Raw genomic sequence first — 14,541 nt, 5'->3', positions numbered from 1 at the left:
AGCCTGCCCTCTGCCCCAATGCCTCAGACAGTAAGCTCAGGTTAGGAAGGGCAGCACAGCACAATCAGCAGCAAGGCATATCTATAAGATTTGCCAGCACACTAGCACAGACTCTCATTAGTACAACTATAAAGTCAATCTATAAAGTAAAATTTAAGAATCATTTAAAACTTTGATTTAGAAATAAAACACACGAGAACTAGCAGAACTGCAAGCTACTAAATTAAGAAGCAATGTTCCTACCTTGTTCTTTAATGAAAAGGTACCCGGCATTCCTGCAAACAGGAATCTGTTCTTCACTTTCAGTTTTCCCAGATTAGCTACAATAAGACTGTTAGACTTGGAGCTCTCAGGTATAAGCAGAACAGGAGCCCCAGCCTCAATATCAAGAAGAACTCGGGAAGCTCGCTGGGCTTTATCTCTCACCTGGGAAGAGCAAAAACACATTTAAAAAATAATTACAAAAACTGCAGGAACTGATTAATACTGAACTCAGGATCATTACTCTTTGGTTTACAAAATTAAGGTACTTTAAGAGTTTATACCAAACAAAAACAACAACAAAGCAACCAACAGAAACCCCTCAAACTCTTGTTTTAGGCTGAGAATAAAGGGTCATTTAAAAAGTATTATGATGTAAATAGGAAAAAAGTGTGCAAGAGGTGCAGCACTCAGGAGTGACACACCCTTTCAGCCCTGAACTAAGAGGCGGGACACTATTCAGCTCACTACATAACAGATTACTTAAGAAAAATTATTTGCAAAAAGCAAAACCCCATCATTTAGAACAGATGTTTCAAAATCAGATTCAAACATCCTACCTGATGCACAATGAAGGACTTTCATATCCAAGTATTCACTGTCTTTCCTTCTATTATGAGAAGCTTATTTTAAAAGAAGAGCATTGACTGTATTAATTACTCCCATATTGGGTCATGTGGTCTATGGCTGTCCTGATTATTGCAACCCTCCATCGTGTCCTATATACTCTATATTGATATGCTCTATCTTGCTCTACAATCTCTATATTCTACCACGCAGAATTTCTGATTTTCTCAGGCTACCAGCCATCAAACTAAATCAGAGATGTACATCTGAGTGGAACAGAACTTCTCCTTGGTTCTCCTAATTCAGGTATTAATAACTCGTGGAGAATAAGCCAAGGTAACACCTTGACCCTTTCTCTCCAGTGCATCCTGCAGAAATCAGGTGCTGAAGTTTTAAGGAATGTGCAAATTTGGTATTCTGCACTTTCAAACAGCAGCAGGATTGTCCTAATTAAGGTCTCTTGACTACAAAATGAGCCTGAGAAACCTCTACCAACACCAAAACTCTAAAACCTCATTTCAACTCACTTGAGCTGACGCATTAACATAAATTACATACTGCATTTCAACTGCAAAAAACAGGCTGGGAAAGAACAGAAAAAAGGCCCAGACATACTGTTTGTCCTTCAATTGCTGCTCTCTGCCGCCCCAAGACATCCTGGAGCTGAGTAAAATGCTGGATGAAAGACACCACCTCGGCCTGGAAGCGCTGCGTGTGCACGTACTGGACAGAGGCCATCCGCAGGGTGACGCGCATGTCGCACTCCCGCTGCAGCAGCGCGTCCGGCCTCCCGTACCTGTCAGAAGGGTTGGGAGGAACATTTACCAATCTTAGCTACATTTTAGAAGCAGCACTAGACATTTTGCTGCATTCAAAATAGTAATACAGAGGATTTAACTAATGTTCACAGCATGTCATTAACGCTATTTCAGTTGCAGATGTGAAAAATTTGTTTTGTGTTAATTACTTCTAAATTTTGGACATTTAAGTGCTGCTGAGTTTTAATTAAGCAAATAGAAATATTCTGCATTTGGAATGTACCTTTATTCTCTTCAATCTACCAGTTAGACCTTTGGTGATTTTATATCAGAACAGTGGCTTTTAAGGTAACTACTCCGCTGCAGGACAATGTGTACATTCAATTCTGAATGTGTGCTGTCATATTTGAAATTAATTCCATAACATTACTTGGATAATTTCTAATCTGATTAACTGGAAAAATAGGAAACATCACAAGAAAGACCTATTCCTTAAAAAATAACAAAGAAATTCAAATTGACATTATGATAAAAGCAAACTCCTTATTCCAAAATCAAGAAGCAATGGAAAATCTATCTCATCAGTTGAAAACCTCTTCCAACTTAAAAAAAGTTTTAGCTAGGAACAAACTACCATGTAAATACTTTCAAGAACACCTTTAGAATTAAATAAAAAGCTACCTCTCCTTTTCCATTTCTTCACACATTGCAAGACAATGATAAGTTAAAAATCTTAAATTTATAATTTAAAATATTCTAAGTCCCACTTAAGTTCCAAGAGGCCAAAGCGGAATCATGCAGCCCTGACAGTTGTGGGCTTGGGTTTTCTGGGTTTGTTCAACTTTTGGGCTTTTTTGCGGGGGGGGTTGGAAGGTAATGGAGTAACAAACTAATATTGAGTAACAAAAAGTTTAAATTCATACTTAAAGATTTGAAAAATGAGTGCCTCTTCACCACTTGTAGTGAAACGTTCTCTGTAAAATTCTCCATGAGATGTAAGATCACTTAAGGACAGACTTCCAATACTTCCCTGCAAGGCTAAATCTCCCTCTGGAAAACAAAGGACAGACAATCAGGACCCTCAAACACAGACCAGAAGTTTCTATTAGTGGGACAGCCTCACTACAAGTAATTAATAAGTCAATTCAATTAAACATTAAACCTCATGTTCAAAGAAAATTGTGTTTCTGCTACAAAGATTGTATTAACCCACACATTACTCTAGGCTTTACACACATCATGTGATCACACCACTTTGATTTGTGAAATGTAGATACAACTACTTTTTTTCCTCTAGAACAGTAGTAAAAGCTATTGTTCTACTCTGTGAAAGTGAAGTATTAAAAATTGCAGCAAATCACAGCTAAAATGATGAAAGGTTTGACAAGTGGGAGGGATGCCATGATTTAAAATAAACCCTCAAAAAGCAAAGGAAGAAGCAGTGGGGGGAGAATGTACATTTTGCCCTGGAAAAACACACAAACCCAAATGAGCACCAAAAGAAAAACATTTAAAATCATAATTCCAGTGAAAATTTTACTCATGTGCACTCATTTTTATTTTAATCTGCGAACAACCCGAGCCCTTCAATCTACTCACCAATCACTTCCAAGTGAGCTGCAAGTTTTGCCACACTGGCTTTAGCAAGCTCACTGGTTGTCTTATTCAGGACTAAGGATAAAGAATGGACCTGGTCAAATAAAACAGGAACAAATTGGTATGAAAAACATGACTTCAGAGCTTGAAGATCTTGTTTAGCTTTTTTCCAAGACAATTGCACTGTAACACACGAATGGCAAACAACAATTATCTGACTGGGAGACACTGAAGGAGAGCAACGTTTTTACTGCCTTGTTTGCAGATGAATGGGTCTCCCAGGCACTTCAGAACGATCAGACCAAGAACAAATCTCACCACTGTTACCTTCTTCTCTTTTGTCACATGTAAGTTAGACTGCAGAGCTTCTGGGCAAAGACTGTATTATATACACACACAACATGTGTTTTACAAAAAACATGTTTATACATATAGATGTATAAACATATATGGATATATATTTATAAAATATAGACTTTTTTTTGCGTAAATAAACTCCATAGTACCTAGAACAGCACAGTGCCAATTGCAGCATGTTAGGTCTTTAATACTGAAGCAACCTTTTCATTAAAGAGAGGGTCACAGAGCAAAGGAGCCAAGCATTTTGCAAATGTTCAACTTTTCTATAACTCCTTTTTTTTAACTACATCTACACACATTTCAATTCTGTTTCTGCATTTATGTACAATCCCCACTAGAAAATAAAACACATGATGTACATGTCACCTTAAGTTCCTATAAACCAGATGTTTTATGACAGACAATCCAATTACTGTTTTGCACGTCAAGTATACCTTTAGATCCAGCTTAGTGTTTACAGGCTCTTGGACTTGAGAAGCCGACAAGGAATTTATTTCTGCTTTGATTGTCTGCTGCGTATCTTCAGGCTGCGGCTTCATTGCATGGTTATCAGCAGTGGATCCAATCCCAAAGAAATCTAATATTACTACCCAAGTTTGCAAAGTTATTAACACATCTAGACAATTAAAATCAACATCTACACTACGGTTAATATTGTTATAGCGAGAAGAAAATTCAGGATGTTTCCTATCCACCAGAAATATATTGATATGAACTAATGAATCATCAAAGTTACTTTTTCCACAGGGCAACTTGGATCTGTCTGCTGATGGAGAAGGAGGTGGAGTCAGAGGATACTCAGAATCAGCATCTTCTTTTTGCTTCTTACGGGAGGCACAAACTGGTCTTTGGTACAGCTGAAAGACATTAGGTGCTTCTTCCATATGGGAAGGGAGGGAACGTGGCATGTCTGGATATTCTGCATTGGATACTGAGGGACAGGACTGTGAAAGATACTCCTTATGCGCTAAACTGGATGGTTTGGGTGCTCCATGGGACACCATGAGGTTCTTATACTTAGAGTCTGGTTTCTTTTCCAAGAGATCTTCCATCAGCAGGGAACGCAAGGCAATCTGAATGGACAAGGTTTGAGGGTGATCTTTGGCAAACTCAACATCAAAATCCTGAAATTTAAGGCTGACAAGACCTTGTGCCCCAAGTGTGAGATCACCACTTAACTGAACCTGGAGCTCTGAGATGTGAAAGTTTGCTTGAATTTGAGTAAAAGATTTTGTTTCCCTGATAGCTAAGGGCTTGTTTGGAACAGAATTAAAACTAGAGTGGCTGAATAAGCCATTTTCCTTCCGTTCACTCAAGAATTCTGTGCCTGTACTATGAAGTGATGCTGAAGGAGAACTAAGACTAGTCGGAGATACAGAAGTGGCTGAAAATTTGTTCAAGTCTTCATTGTAAATTAAATTATCCAGAGTCTGAAGGACTTGTTCATATACATGTTTTGCTAACACCACCTACAATGTAGAGAAAAGAAACAATCATCACACGGGAGCTCTCTATATTAATGAAATCAATACATATATTCTGAAACTCCTAAGTGGAATTCCAAACCACACAAATTTTAAGTTCATCCAAGATACCAATAACAATAATAATAACAACAACACAAAACAAGGTACAATGCAAAACTGAAGCAAAACAGTTCTTCTGTATGAGCTCTGCAAGATGACACCATCCAGAAACACACTGGATGGGATCCTGGAATAGGATACCTTGTATTCCTGGGCAAACACCATCCACACAGAGATAGTTAAACATAATTCACCACCCGAGCTTACACAGTAATATATGAAACAAACATCCTACGTAGCCATCATGATTTGTCTCCTAAGTGCTAGAAGTTCCAGGTTTCTCTATTTAAAACCTCTGCTCTTGCACAGATTTTTTTCAAGGTAATGGCATATTAATTCTTAGTTTCAACTAAAACTACAAATAAACTTGTTTGGACAGTGTCATTTGGACAGTGACACATTTACTTTCCTTCTGTTGTTCAAGATACGCAAAAGTTATACTTATTCATAAAGATGTCTAAAATGTCCCCAAACAAGGTTAAACACTGCTCATTATTATTATGACTTAAGACTGTCTCTTTTAACAGTGTGAATTAGGATCTGATTTCTAAATTACCAACACGTTAAACATGAAGATACTGGCCTGAAAAATACTTATCTTCTATGCAGGGAAATATTTTTATATTGATAATGGAAATACTACATTTCTGTACCTGAAGAGGGTTCACAAATTTCCCTTCAATTTTCATAATGCTTGATATTCCAAAGTCTTCATTACACAGAGGAAAAGTTAAATCCAAGTCTTTCTCTAGTGGTATCTTTTCCAATTTAAACTGGATCGTGGTGTTATTCAGAATGTGGAAAGCTTTAAGAGAAAGTGAAATTACAACAACATTAGAGTAAATGAACTGATTAGCTCATAAATACTGTATGGAAGAGGTAACACAGTAGCTATTGAACTTGCTCAGAATCTGAGCAATGCTGGACTAAGGTTCTGTGGTTATGTTTTGCTCGATTTATGCTTAAAAGGCACCATTCCATTTTTGCTTAGGAGACCAAAAATGGATATAAATACAATAACTAGCCTATTGTCATTAAAACTGGCCAATGTGTTTCAGTAGGATGGGTAAAGCAGAATATACAGTCAACACACATTTTTAACACATATACTACTCATATTCTAATAATTAAGACTCCTCTGATTAACATACCATGACCTTTATGTAGTGATTCAAAGAAGTCATGACGAGTAAAATGAGATTCTTCCTGGCTGTTGGTGCTGGCAGGACCTGATGAAGAATGTGGCCCTCGGGGTGTCCCACTTGCAGGCTCCTTCTTGTTTGTAAATTGACTACTATTTAATGAATACATCTTAATATCTTTGATTTCAACTTGCAGCCTATCACTCGTAGACTCATCTTCTCCCGGTACAAAATTCTGAATAGATATTTGTCCCAGATGACCTACAAGCAGTTCAGAGCTACCAGGCTTTCGAGGTATGGAGACAATTGGGGATTCAATGTTTACATTTAATATAAGCTTGATAGTATCAGCTTTGAGGGACTGTGATCCAAATGAGCCGCCTTCGTTATCTTCTGCACTGGCAACATCTCTTGATCGTGGTGTGGTATCAAACAAAGAAACCATTTCACTGTATTCAGCAGTTTTAGTTGCCAAGACTGTTGTAACTTTTGAAGCTGCACTTTTCAACATGCTGCGGAAATTCTCTTCCAGCTCATCCATGGACAAAGTCAGTTCTTTCAAAAATTTGGCTGAGTGGTTGTAGTGTAAGGAGGCCATTTTGAGGTTGAGAGAACACTCCTCTTTCGACTTTTCTGCGAAAGTGAAACTTAAAGCATCTGGAAGGCTATTTCCATCATCAAGCCTAAAGAATAAAGATTCAAAGAAATTTACATTGCCAGTGAGATTTTCACACCTCCCTGTGCTCCCTATGCTCACCACATACTGATTCTTTACATTGTCTTGGATCAGATCCATAAGGTGAAGGCATCCAAGAGAGCCACTCACATCCAGTTTACTGCACATGGAGACATTGACTTTGGTGCCACCAATACTGGCTGTTGCAATTTTTCTGCCATATTTTTCTCCATTTGTCATGGCAACTGTCCTGAGGAGGAGCACATTTAACCAGTGAATATCAACTGCTACCTCTGTGTTCTGTGCGTAAGTAGACTGGAATGTTTCCTGCTCCCTCCAACCTCTCTCCACATCAGCTATTAAAGGCTGAGGACTAGAATCTTCTTTCTCCTTGGGGAAAGATTTCTGGAGAAACCCAATCAGTTCAACAATAGTCTCTGGGTTAAGGATGATATCCAGGTTGTTCACCTGTAAAGAGATCACCTGCAGACTGCTATCCAAGTTCATTGATGGGCATTCTGCACTCACAAACTGATACTCCAATTTTATCAAGGCCTCTTGATCTTTTTCATTGTTACTGGGTGAGGTGCTGGGGGCTGTACTGCATCTCTCTGCCAAACCAGCAACATCAATGGGATGTGTATCTTGTGATCCAGAGACTGGGGACTGAACCCTGCTGTCTCGAAGGCTTCCTGTTGGTACATAAAAACTCAAGTTCTTATGAGAAGCCATCAAAAGATCAAAATCTGTTCCATATGTTTGCATAGTATCAACCAGTAACAGGCCATGGACAGTCAGGGACACCTCTGCATCATATGGCCTTTTCACAAAATGGGCATTGGTGCCAAAAACCTTGAGCACAGAGATGTATCGCCCATTACTCTCAACACCCAACTGCATACAGTTGACTTTGAACTCAGCCAAAAGCAGCTGGGATTCAACAAGAACTTCCCGGGTGTGCTGCTCGAGCATGACAACACTCTGTGTTAGATTCATTACAGAATCGTGCAAACTGCCAAACTGGTCTACCTCTGCAAAAATCTTGTCTTTCCCTAAATGTAGAGCATCTGAAGACTTAGCTTCAGACGTACTCAGTTGTGTCAAACAGTTCCTCAAAGCCAGCATTTTGTCTTCATTGATGTGAATTTTCAAGTCTGGCAGGTTGCCAGACAAGACAGCTCCTGGGTATTTTGGGTCAGATGTGTATATCAGTCTGTGCTCCAGCTGCAGGTGAACATTGAATTTTTCTACCACGTGAGTTGGACCCACATCACTATCCTGAACGTGTTTCCAGTTGTCTTTCACTCGGCCCACCATGATCTGAAGGTCCATAAAAGAAAGTGTGTATCTCTCATACATTTTTTTACTCATTAAGTGTGCCTGTAGCTGCTCTTCACTTATTTCTACTCCAGTAAATTCAGACATTTTGATGCCACTATTGGTGTTGGATTCTGGCGGTGGGGTATTGGGAGGAGTAGCAAGAGGTGTTTTATATTCTTCATCACTCAATTCGTTGACTTCTGAAGAAATGGCACCTGCACTCCTCTTAGAATCTTCTGTGGATTAAAAAAACAGTAATCAAACAAATGGAAGTATTCTTCTCCGTTCTCAGATGTTTCCTATGATTATCTGATCATCCTGTCTGAAGTTCTATTTTTTTTAACATAAAGCATATCTGGTACTGTCCTTGCCTCCGTCCACTGTCACTTCCTTTTTCCTCAACAAGAAATCTACTATACTTCTACATTCACAGAGGTGTCAGTCACAACATAGTACAGAAGCTATTAAAATACACTATGGTCTCATTTTTAACTCACTTACTGCAAGACTTACTTTTGACCAAGTTGTCAAAAAATGAACTCTTTACTCATTACTCTGCCCACACAATTCTTCTGATCCTCAAAACCAAATGAAAGGTAAGAGCTACTTAACTACAGTATTTTTATCATCATCAGGTTTTGTACAACTGGCTTTATTGCCCAATATTAACTTCCATTTTATTATCTTAAGAAAAGGACTTTTTTCTACTTTACAAAGCAGGAACATCCCCCAAAACTTCCCTGTACTTTTTTACCCTATTTTTTAAGCTCTGACTTTCTGAAAGAAGACAGAAAGAAAAAGAAAGCTGCGATAATTCTAGATCATACCTTGAGAATTTGTGAGTAATATTCTTCCCAGATCTACAACAACTAACACAGGATCCACAAACTTGAAATCATCGGGAAAGATCACCTGAGGGGCAGAGATATCAAGGCACACGGTCCAGCTTTTGCTGTTTTCCTGAAAGTTAAGAAGAAAGACATGATAGCTCACAAGAAAACCAACCAAGAAAAACCACGTGAAACACCTAACCAGCCACTTTTTCTCCTGATGAGCTGACTGTCACGAACTCCAGCCACACTCAGGTTTGGTACCTTGTTAAATCACAGACTCCCACTGTAGTGAATAAAAAAACATTTTCAACAGGTGAAAACATACCCTGCACCTCAAACCTGGACTGACTGACAGCAAAAGGCATCTAAAACACCTCCTGGAAAACTCCCCTCCTGCTCACAAAGAACATCACACAAACAACAACAAACCTCACTCTTTAGAGCTCCAAGTCCTAAACCAAAAGTGTAAACGTCTACATAAACATTTTGGGGGCAAAAACTTACAATGAAGTCTCCAACTAACAAACGATCGATTGTTTGTCTGATTTCAGCTTTTGTCTGCATTTTCAGCTTGTTGTACTGTCTTCTGGCAGCTTCAGCCACTCTGGCCTCTAACTCAGACTGATAACCAAAACCTGCACAAGAGAAGGAAAACTAACTAGGTATAACTTTGTTCACCCATCATTGAATCAGAAGAAAAAACTGAAGAAAAAAAGATAAAAGATTTATTTTAAATTCTAGCAGTAAAATACAGAACAGGAAAACACAGAAGGCAAAAGTCACTGTCTGTGCCTAATCACCAGGCTGCTGCACAGAAAAAAGGAAGTATTTAAGTACAAAACAAATAATTGCCCTAAAAAATACTTCTGGTCTTTGCCCCCACAGACCTTCAGCCCAAATAACTAAATTTGAGTAATACAGAAAGGGTGCTAAGTATAGCCCAGAGGAAATTCGGACTAAATATTAAGATGTGCACGTGTAGGCTTTTTGTTTGCTTTGTTTGTTTGCTTTAAACTTGAAAATTTATGGAATATTCTCACCTTGTGAGAAAAGATGCCGCATACACCTTTATACCAGGCAACTTGAATCTTTTGGTATTTACCATAATCAGCAGAAAAACAGCTGATATGTCAAGAACATTTTCATGTTCCTAATGTTACTTACTGTCACTTCTCATCTCCTCAGAAACTGAACCAAAACTGCAAAGGAGGCCACATTATAGTGTTACAGGCTTAGGTACTGAAATCCTGCATCTTGTTGTGCTTAGAAATTTAGGAATGAGTATGTTCAATTCTAAAAATCAAGGTATCTCAAGAAGCTCTAACAAAGGGCAGCCTTAGTCTCATCAACAAGAAAATACAACAGGAATTAGAGTACTATTTCCTCTGTATCATTACTATAGAAATACTCTTTTAACTGCCCTCTCAAAAAACCTCCATCAGTTGCCAGAACAGATTACAGGAACAAGTCCCTTTCTCTTTTTTTATGCATTTTAATTTAGGGGACATGAACATCCACCATGGGGCATAACACCAACTTGCAATTTTAAAGCAGAAGTTGCATAAGTCTACCAAAGCAAAATCCCTGAATCAATTAAATAAACAACAAAACAAAGGAACAAAAGCCTCCAGACAAGACTCGGAGTACTGTTAAATTTGAACTTAAGGTGCAGATTCTTTGATTAGTGCTTTGTATTTCTAAGATGAAAATAAATAAAAATCAAAGACAAGAAAAGATGTAATTCCACCAACAAAACCCCAAACCCACCAAAAAAAAACACATTAAAGGTTAACCTGAGGTATGAACCCTTCCCTTGTAGAAGAAGTCTGCTACTTTCTTAATGGCTTGTGGATTGTAAATAATATTTAGTGGTCTGGTACTGACTTCCAGGCGCCTCTCAAAGGTGCTGTGAATTGGATTTCTTTCATAAAGCATCTCAAATACTGGGGCATCAGGATCTGCAACAGAATAAAAAATTATTTACAAAAAACACCTGGAAAAAAATTCAAAGCAAACAGATACGACAAAAGCAAAAAACAACTCCCAAAGAATTTAATAACTGATTTTTAACTGGCACTACTGGGAAAGTACAAATGTCTAAGAATTCTTCAGTAATAGAAAAAGAAGTAATATGATCAGCTTTTACAATCAACAGAATTCAACAAGTTTATATATACAAAAACCTTTGTATAATGTGGGTTCTGATGCTGAACTCCTATTTCTTTTTAAACCAAAACAAACAGTAAAGTGCAACTCCTATTGTCTTGAAATACATAATTTCTTCCTTTCTTTAAAGTCAACCCAAATGCACCTTACATCTTGAACAAAGCTTCTGTGATTTTATCTTTATCATGTGCAAAAAGCATTTGCACTAATTCAAACTCTAGGTACTTATTTTTGAAATTTCTGGTTTGTAGGAATTATCTAATCAAATATAGAATGAAATCTTTACCAGTGTTCTGATTAGTCATTTCTGAAGACAAACTCTGGAGTCCAAAGGAAGACATGCAGCCAACCTCTTTTTGCTAATAAGGATTTAAAAGAGAAAGACTGTTTAGATGAAATCAACCAAGCCACCAGATAAGTATAAAAGTCTTTTCTGTTGAACTGTATGTACAGTCTGAGATTATTAAATGTGTTTTTTCCCCTGACGTGGTCAAGCAAAAGAAAGCAAGATAACTAAGTAGCAAACACTCGCCACTCCTGCAGCAGACAGGCTGAACTCTGAAGTGCAAATTGCAGTCAGTACAAAGTACAAAATACGTGGGAAATCCCCATGGCTTTAGATTCAAATTGTGTTCACTCAGAAAAGAACTCTGAAATCTTTTCTAGAATTTATTTGTGCATTTAGTTTACCAGTATACAGGTGAAACAGAACCATTACTTGGGCCATACAGCTTTATGGAAAAGAACAATCACTGATTAAGCAGCAATGCTGATTGTTCCAAAAATCAAATGTTGTTCAACAAATTAGCTTCTTCTCAACACATATAACTGAAAGGTTGAAGTCACAAGCATACAGTAAAGCAGAATAAAAAATTAAGAGTTCTACAAATTATATTTGGAAAGAGAGGGAAAAAGTAAATTCAACAGGCGGAAACTTTTCCTCAAGACTTTTGCTTTCCCTTTCTGGGATAAGAAATGTTTTGAATTTTGGAGTGTGACTATTTTCATACACAATTAGGCATCCCACACAGTTACTTATAAGGTTTTTGTCACCTACAGGATTTGGAAAAACAAGAACTGGAAATATGGTCCCTTCTGTTGCCAAATCCCTCAAGAAAAGACCACCAAGCTGAATTTTGAGAAGGGAAGACTTCCTGCGAGGAAGGGATTCTGCCAAGATCTTTACACCTGGAATATAAATACATACATTATTTTGTTTATTTCAGTACAGCATTCATTTTATTTATATTTTATAAATAAAAACTACTGTCCAACAAATAAGTATTTTTGGAGCTTTTATACATATGTATTTCTACTAAAAATTTAACATGGAAATTTGTTACATAGTACAATGACTGTGAGGCAGCTCTGACCTTTTTTAAGAAAGAACAGAAACGGGCTTAATACCTGAAAACTCCAGCTGCATAAAAGCAGTCTCTTCAGCACGCAATACCTTTTTCTTCCTATGCAACAGAGTGAAAGAGCCACCCTGGAGCTGTAGATTTAATTTAGCAAAAACATGATCTCTCTTGGTAAAGGTATTCATGCTGGAAGCATCTGCAGCAGGATCAAAAAATTCATCTGTGCCTAATAAAAAACAAAACCAACACATTAAATAAATTAAGTTTTCTGGAGGGCTACTTAAGAACAAGAAATTTCCTATGAATATGAAAATAAAGGTATCTCCAACTCTTGTGGGGGGGGGGAAATAGAATCAAAATTTAGAGCAGATAGACCTTTTTCCTTTAAAAAAAAAAGAATATTCCATGCTATTCTTCTATTTCAATCAAGGTAACGTAAGCCTGAATTTACAAAGACCCCAACAACCCAGTACTATTCCTGTTACACCCAGCCACATGACCCACACATACACTTGAACAGAAGAACTCCCAAAGCTTTTTGCCATAAATGACAGTAACAGTGAAAGCAAATATATTCCCTGTATCACTTTGAAACAATCAGGTACCCAGGCACTGACATGCTGCCCAGGTTGTTGAGCTTTAGGCAGGCTCTGCTGCCTGGGTACCTCAGCTGGCAGAGAATCCACTAACAGTACAAGCCCAGAGCTCTTTCTGCCCACCCGGAACAGGTATCAAACCATGGGAGCAAACCCTGTGTTTCCATACCCAGTATGTCTTCTGGATTCCACTGCTCCTTCGGGTCTGGCAGCAGCCCTTCAAAAGGTTCACCTTCATATGTCTGCTGAGCATATCCATACCAACCTCCCCAGCCAGGAAACCACGACTGCAGGTACTGCAGCATCCCAGAGCTGCTGTCACGGGCGGGTTCTGCCGGAGGGGAGCCTCCAATGGAATCAGGCAAGGGTTCTTTAACACTCTGTTTGAACATTCAACACATACATGTTACTGCTGCTGAGTGAAAGAATGTCACCAGTGTACAAAAAATACCACAACTAAAACACTATTTCATCTCCTATTTACTCAGCAGTCCAGCAGTGCTATTCTCAATCAATACTCAGCCTGGAGGAGAGCAGCAACAAAGAAGTAACAAACGTATCATCATTTAACAGCTGCATATTCATATGAATATAAAAATATGCATGTGATTATGCATATATGAAGCCATATGTCACCGTTTAAATCTGTCTAGAAACACTAAACCAAAGAAGTCATTTGATACCATAAAGTACAGCTCTACATTTTAGTATTTGTATTTGCAAGAGATTATGTTGTGTTATTACGGAAATTAGTCTATATTTAATGAAGTGTGTTCCCCAAGCTATTTCCATGAGGCTCACTTCTGTCATGTGTTTATTTTGGGAAAATATTCATTACAGGCCTTCACTTCCATTCTCTGTTTTTAAGATGGAGAGTACCTGACCTAGGAATTCTGGCAAGGATCCTGCTGGGGAACATCATCATATGGCGAGAGAAGATTTCACTGTGCAAGTGATGCAACAGCAAAAACTGCAGGAACTGAGCATTTCTGCAATTTTAGCATTAATGCCACACTTTTAAATCAACGAAAATACATGCTCAGGCTCTCCAGAAGAACAATACCTCAGATAATCACTTAAAGATTCCAAATATTACCTTGTACAGAAAATGTTCTCACCTCAGCTAAGTCATGAAATTTATTATGAACTATCTCATACAGAACCTTCAACTCCTCATAAGTCAGCTCATCCTCAATACGATGCATTTCTGCCTGGAAAGAAGAAAAAAGGTAAAGTACCTGCAATAAAGGAGCACAGAATCTTGTTCAGAAACATGCCAATTATCTCTGCACTGATTTAGGGACTTGTAGAAAAAATTA

The 14,541-nt window shown here is 38.1% G+C and overlaps 1 protein-coding gene across 6 annotated transcripts in view; it reads right to left on the bottom strand.

Moving 5' to 3' along the window:
• The window catches only part of VPS13D (vacuolar protein sorting 13 homolog D), a 95,805-nt gene that overhangs the window by 73,060 nt on the left and 8,204 nt on the right, over positions 1-14,541 (bottom strand). For all 6 annotated transcript variants that reach the window (XM_068171599.1, XM_068171596.1, XM_068171601.1 and 3 more), the window contains exons 11-25: positions 14,341-14,433; positions 13,392-13,602; positions 12,673-12,852; positions 12,323-12,453; positions 11,552-11,624; positions 10,893-11,057; positions 9,604-9,734; positions 9,094-9,226; positions 6,280-8,502; positions 5,782-5,933; positions 3,977-5,011; positions 3,186-3,276; positions 2,510-2,636; positions 1,444-1,624; positions 244-426 (exon numbers count right to left, since the gene is read on the bottom strand). In XM_068171599.1, the coding sequence (XP_068027700.1) occupies positions 244-426; positions 1,444-1,624; positions 2,510-2,636; positions 3,186-3,276; positions 3,977-5,011; positions 5,782-5,933; positions 6,280-8,502; positions 9,094-9,226; positions 9,604-9,734; positions 10,893-11,057; positions 11,552-11,624; positions 12,323-12,453; positions 12,673-12,852; positions 13,392-13,602; positions 14,341-14,433 (5,109 nt within the window). The remainder of the gene's footprint in view (positions 1-243; positions 427-1,443; positions 1,625-2,509; positions 2,637-3,185; positions 3,277-3,976; positions 5,012-5,781; positions 5,934-6,279; positions 8,503-9,093; positions 9,227-9,603; positions 9,735-10,892; positions 11,058-11,551; positions 11,625-12,322; positions 12,454-12,672; positions 12,853-13,391; positions 13,603-14,340; positions 14,434-14,541) is intronic.

This window comes from Anomalospiza imberbis, chromosome 23 (genome assembly GCF_031753505.1).
Source record: "Anomalospiza imberbis isolate Cuckoo-Finch-1a 21T00152 chromosome 23, ASM3175350v1, whole genome shotgun sequence".
Taxonomy (NCBI): domain Eukaryota; kingdom Metazoa; phylum Chordata; class Aves; order Passeriformes; family Viduidae; genus Anomalospiza; species Anomalospiza imberbis.
Note: the sequence above shows the minus strand (reverse complement) of the source record. Positions and strands in the feature narration are given on the sequence as shown.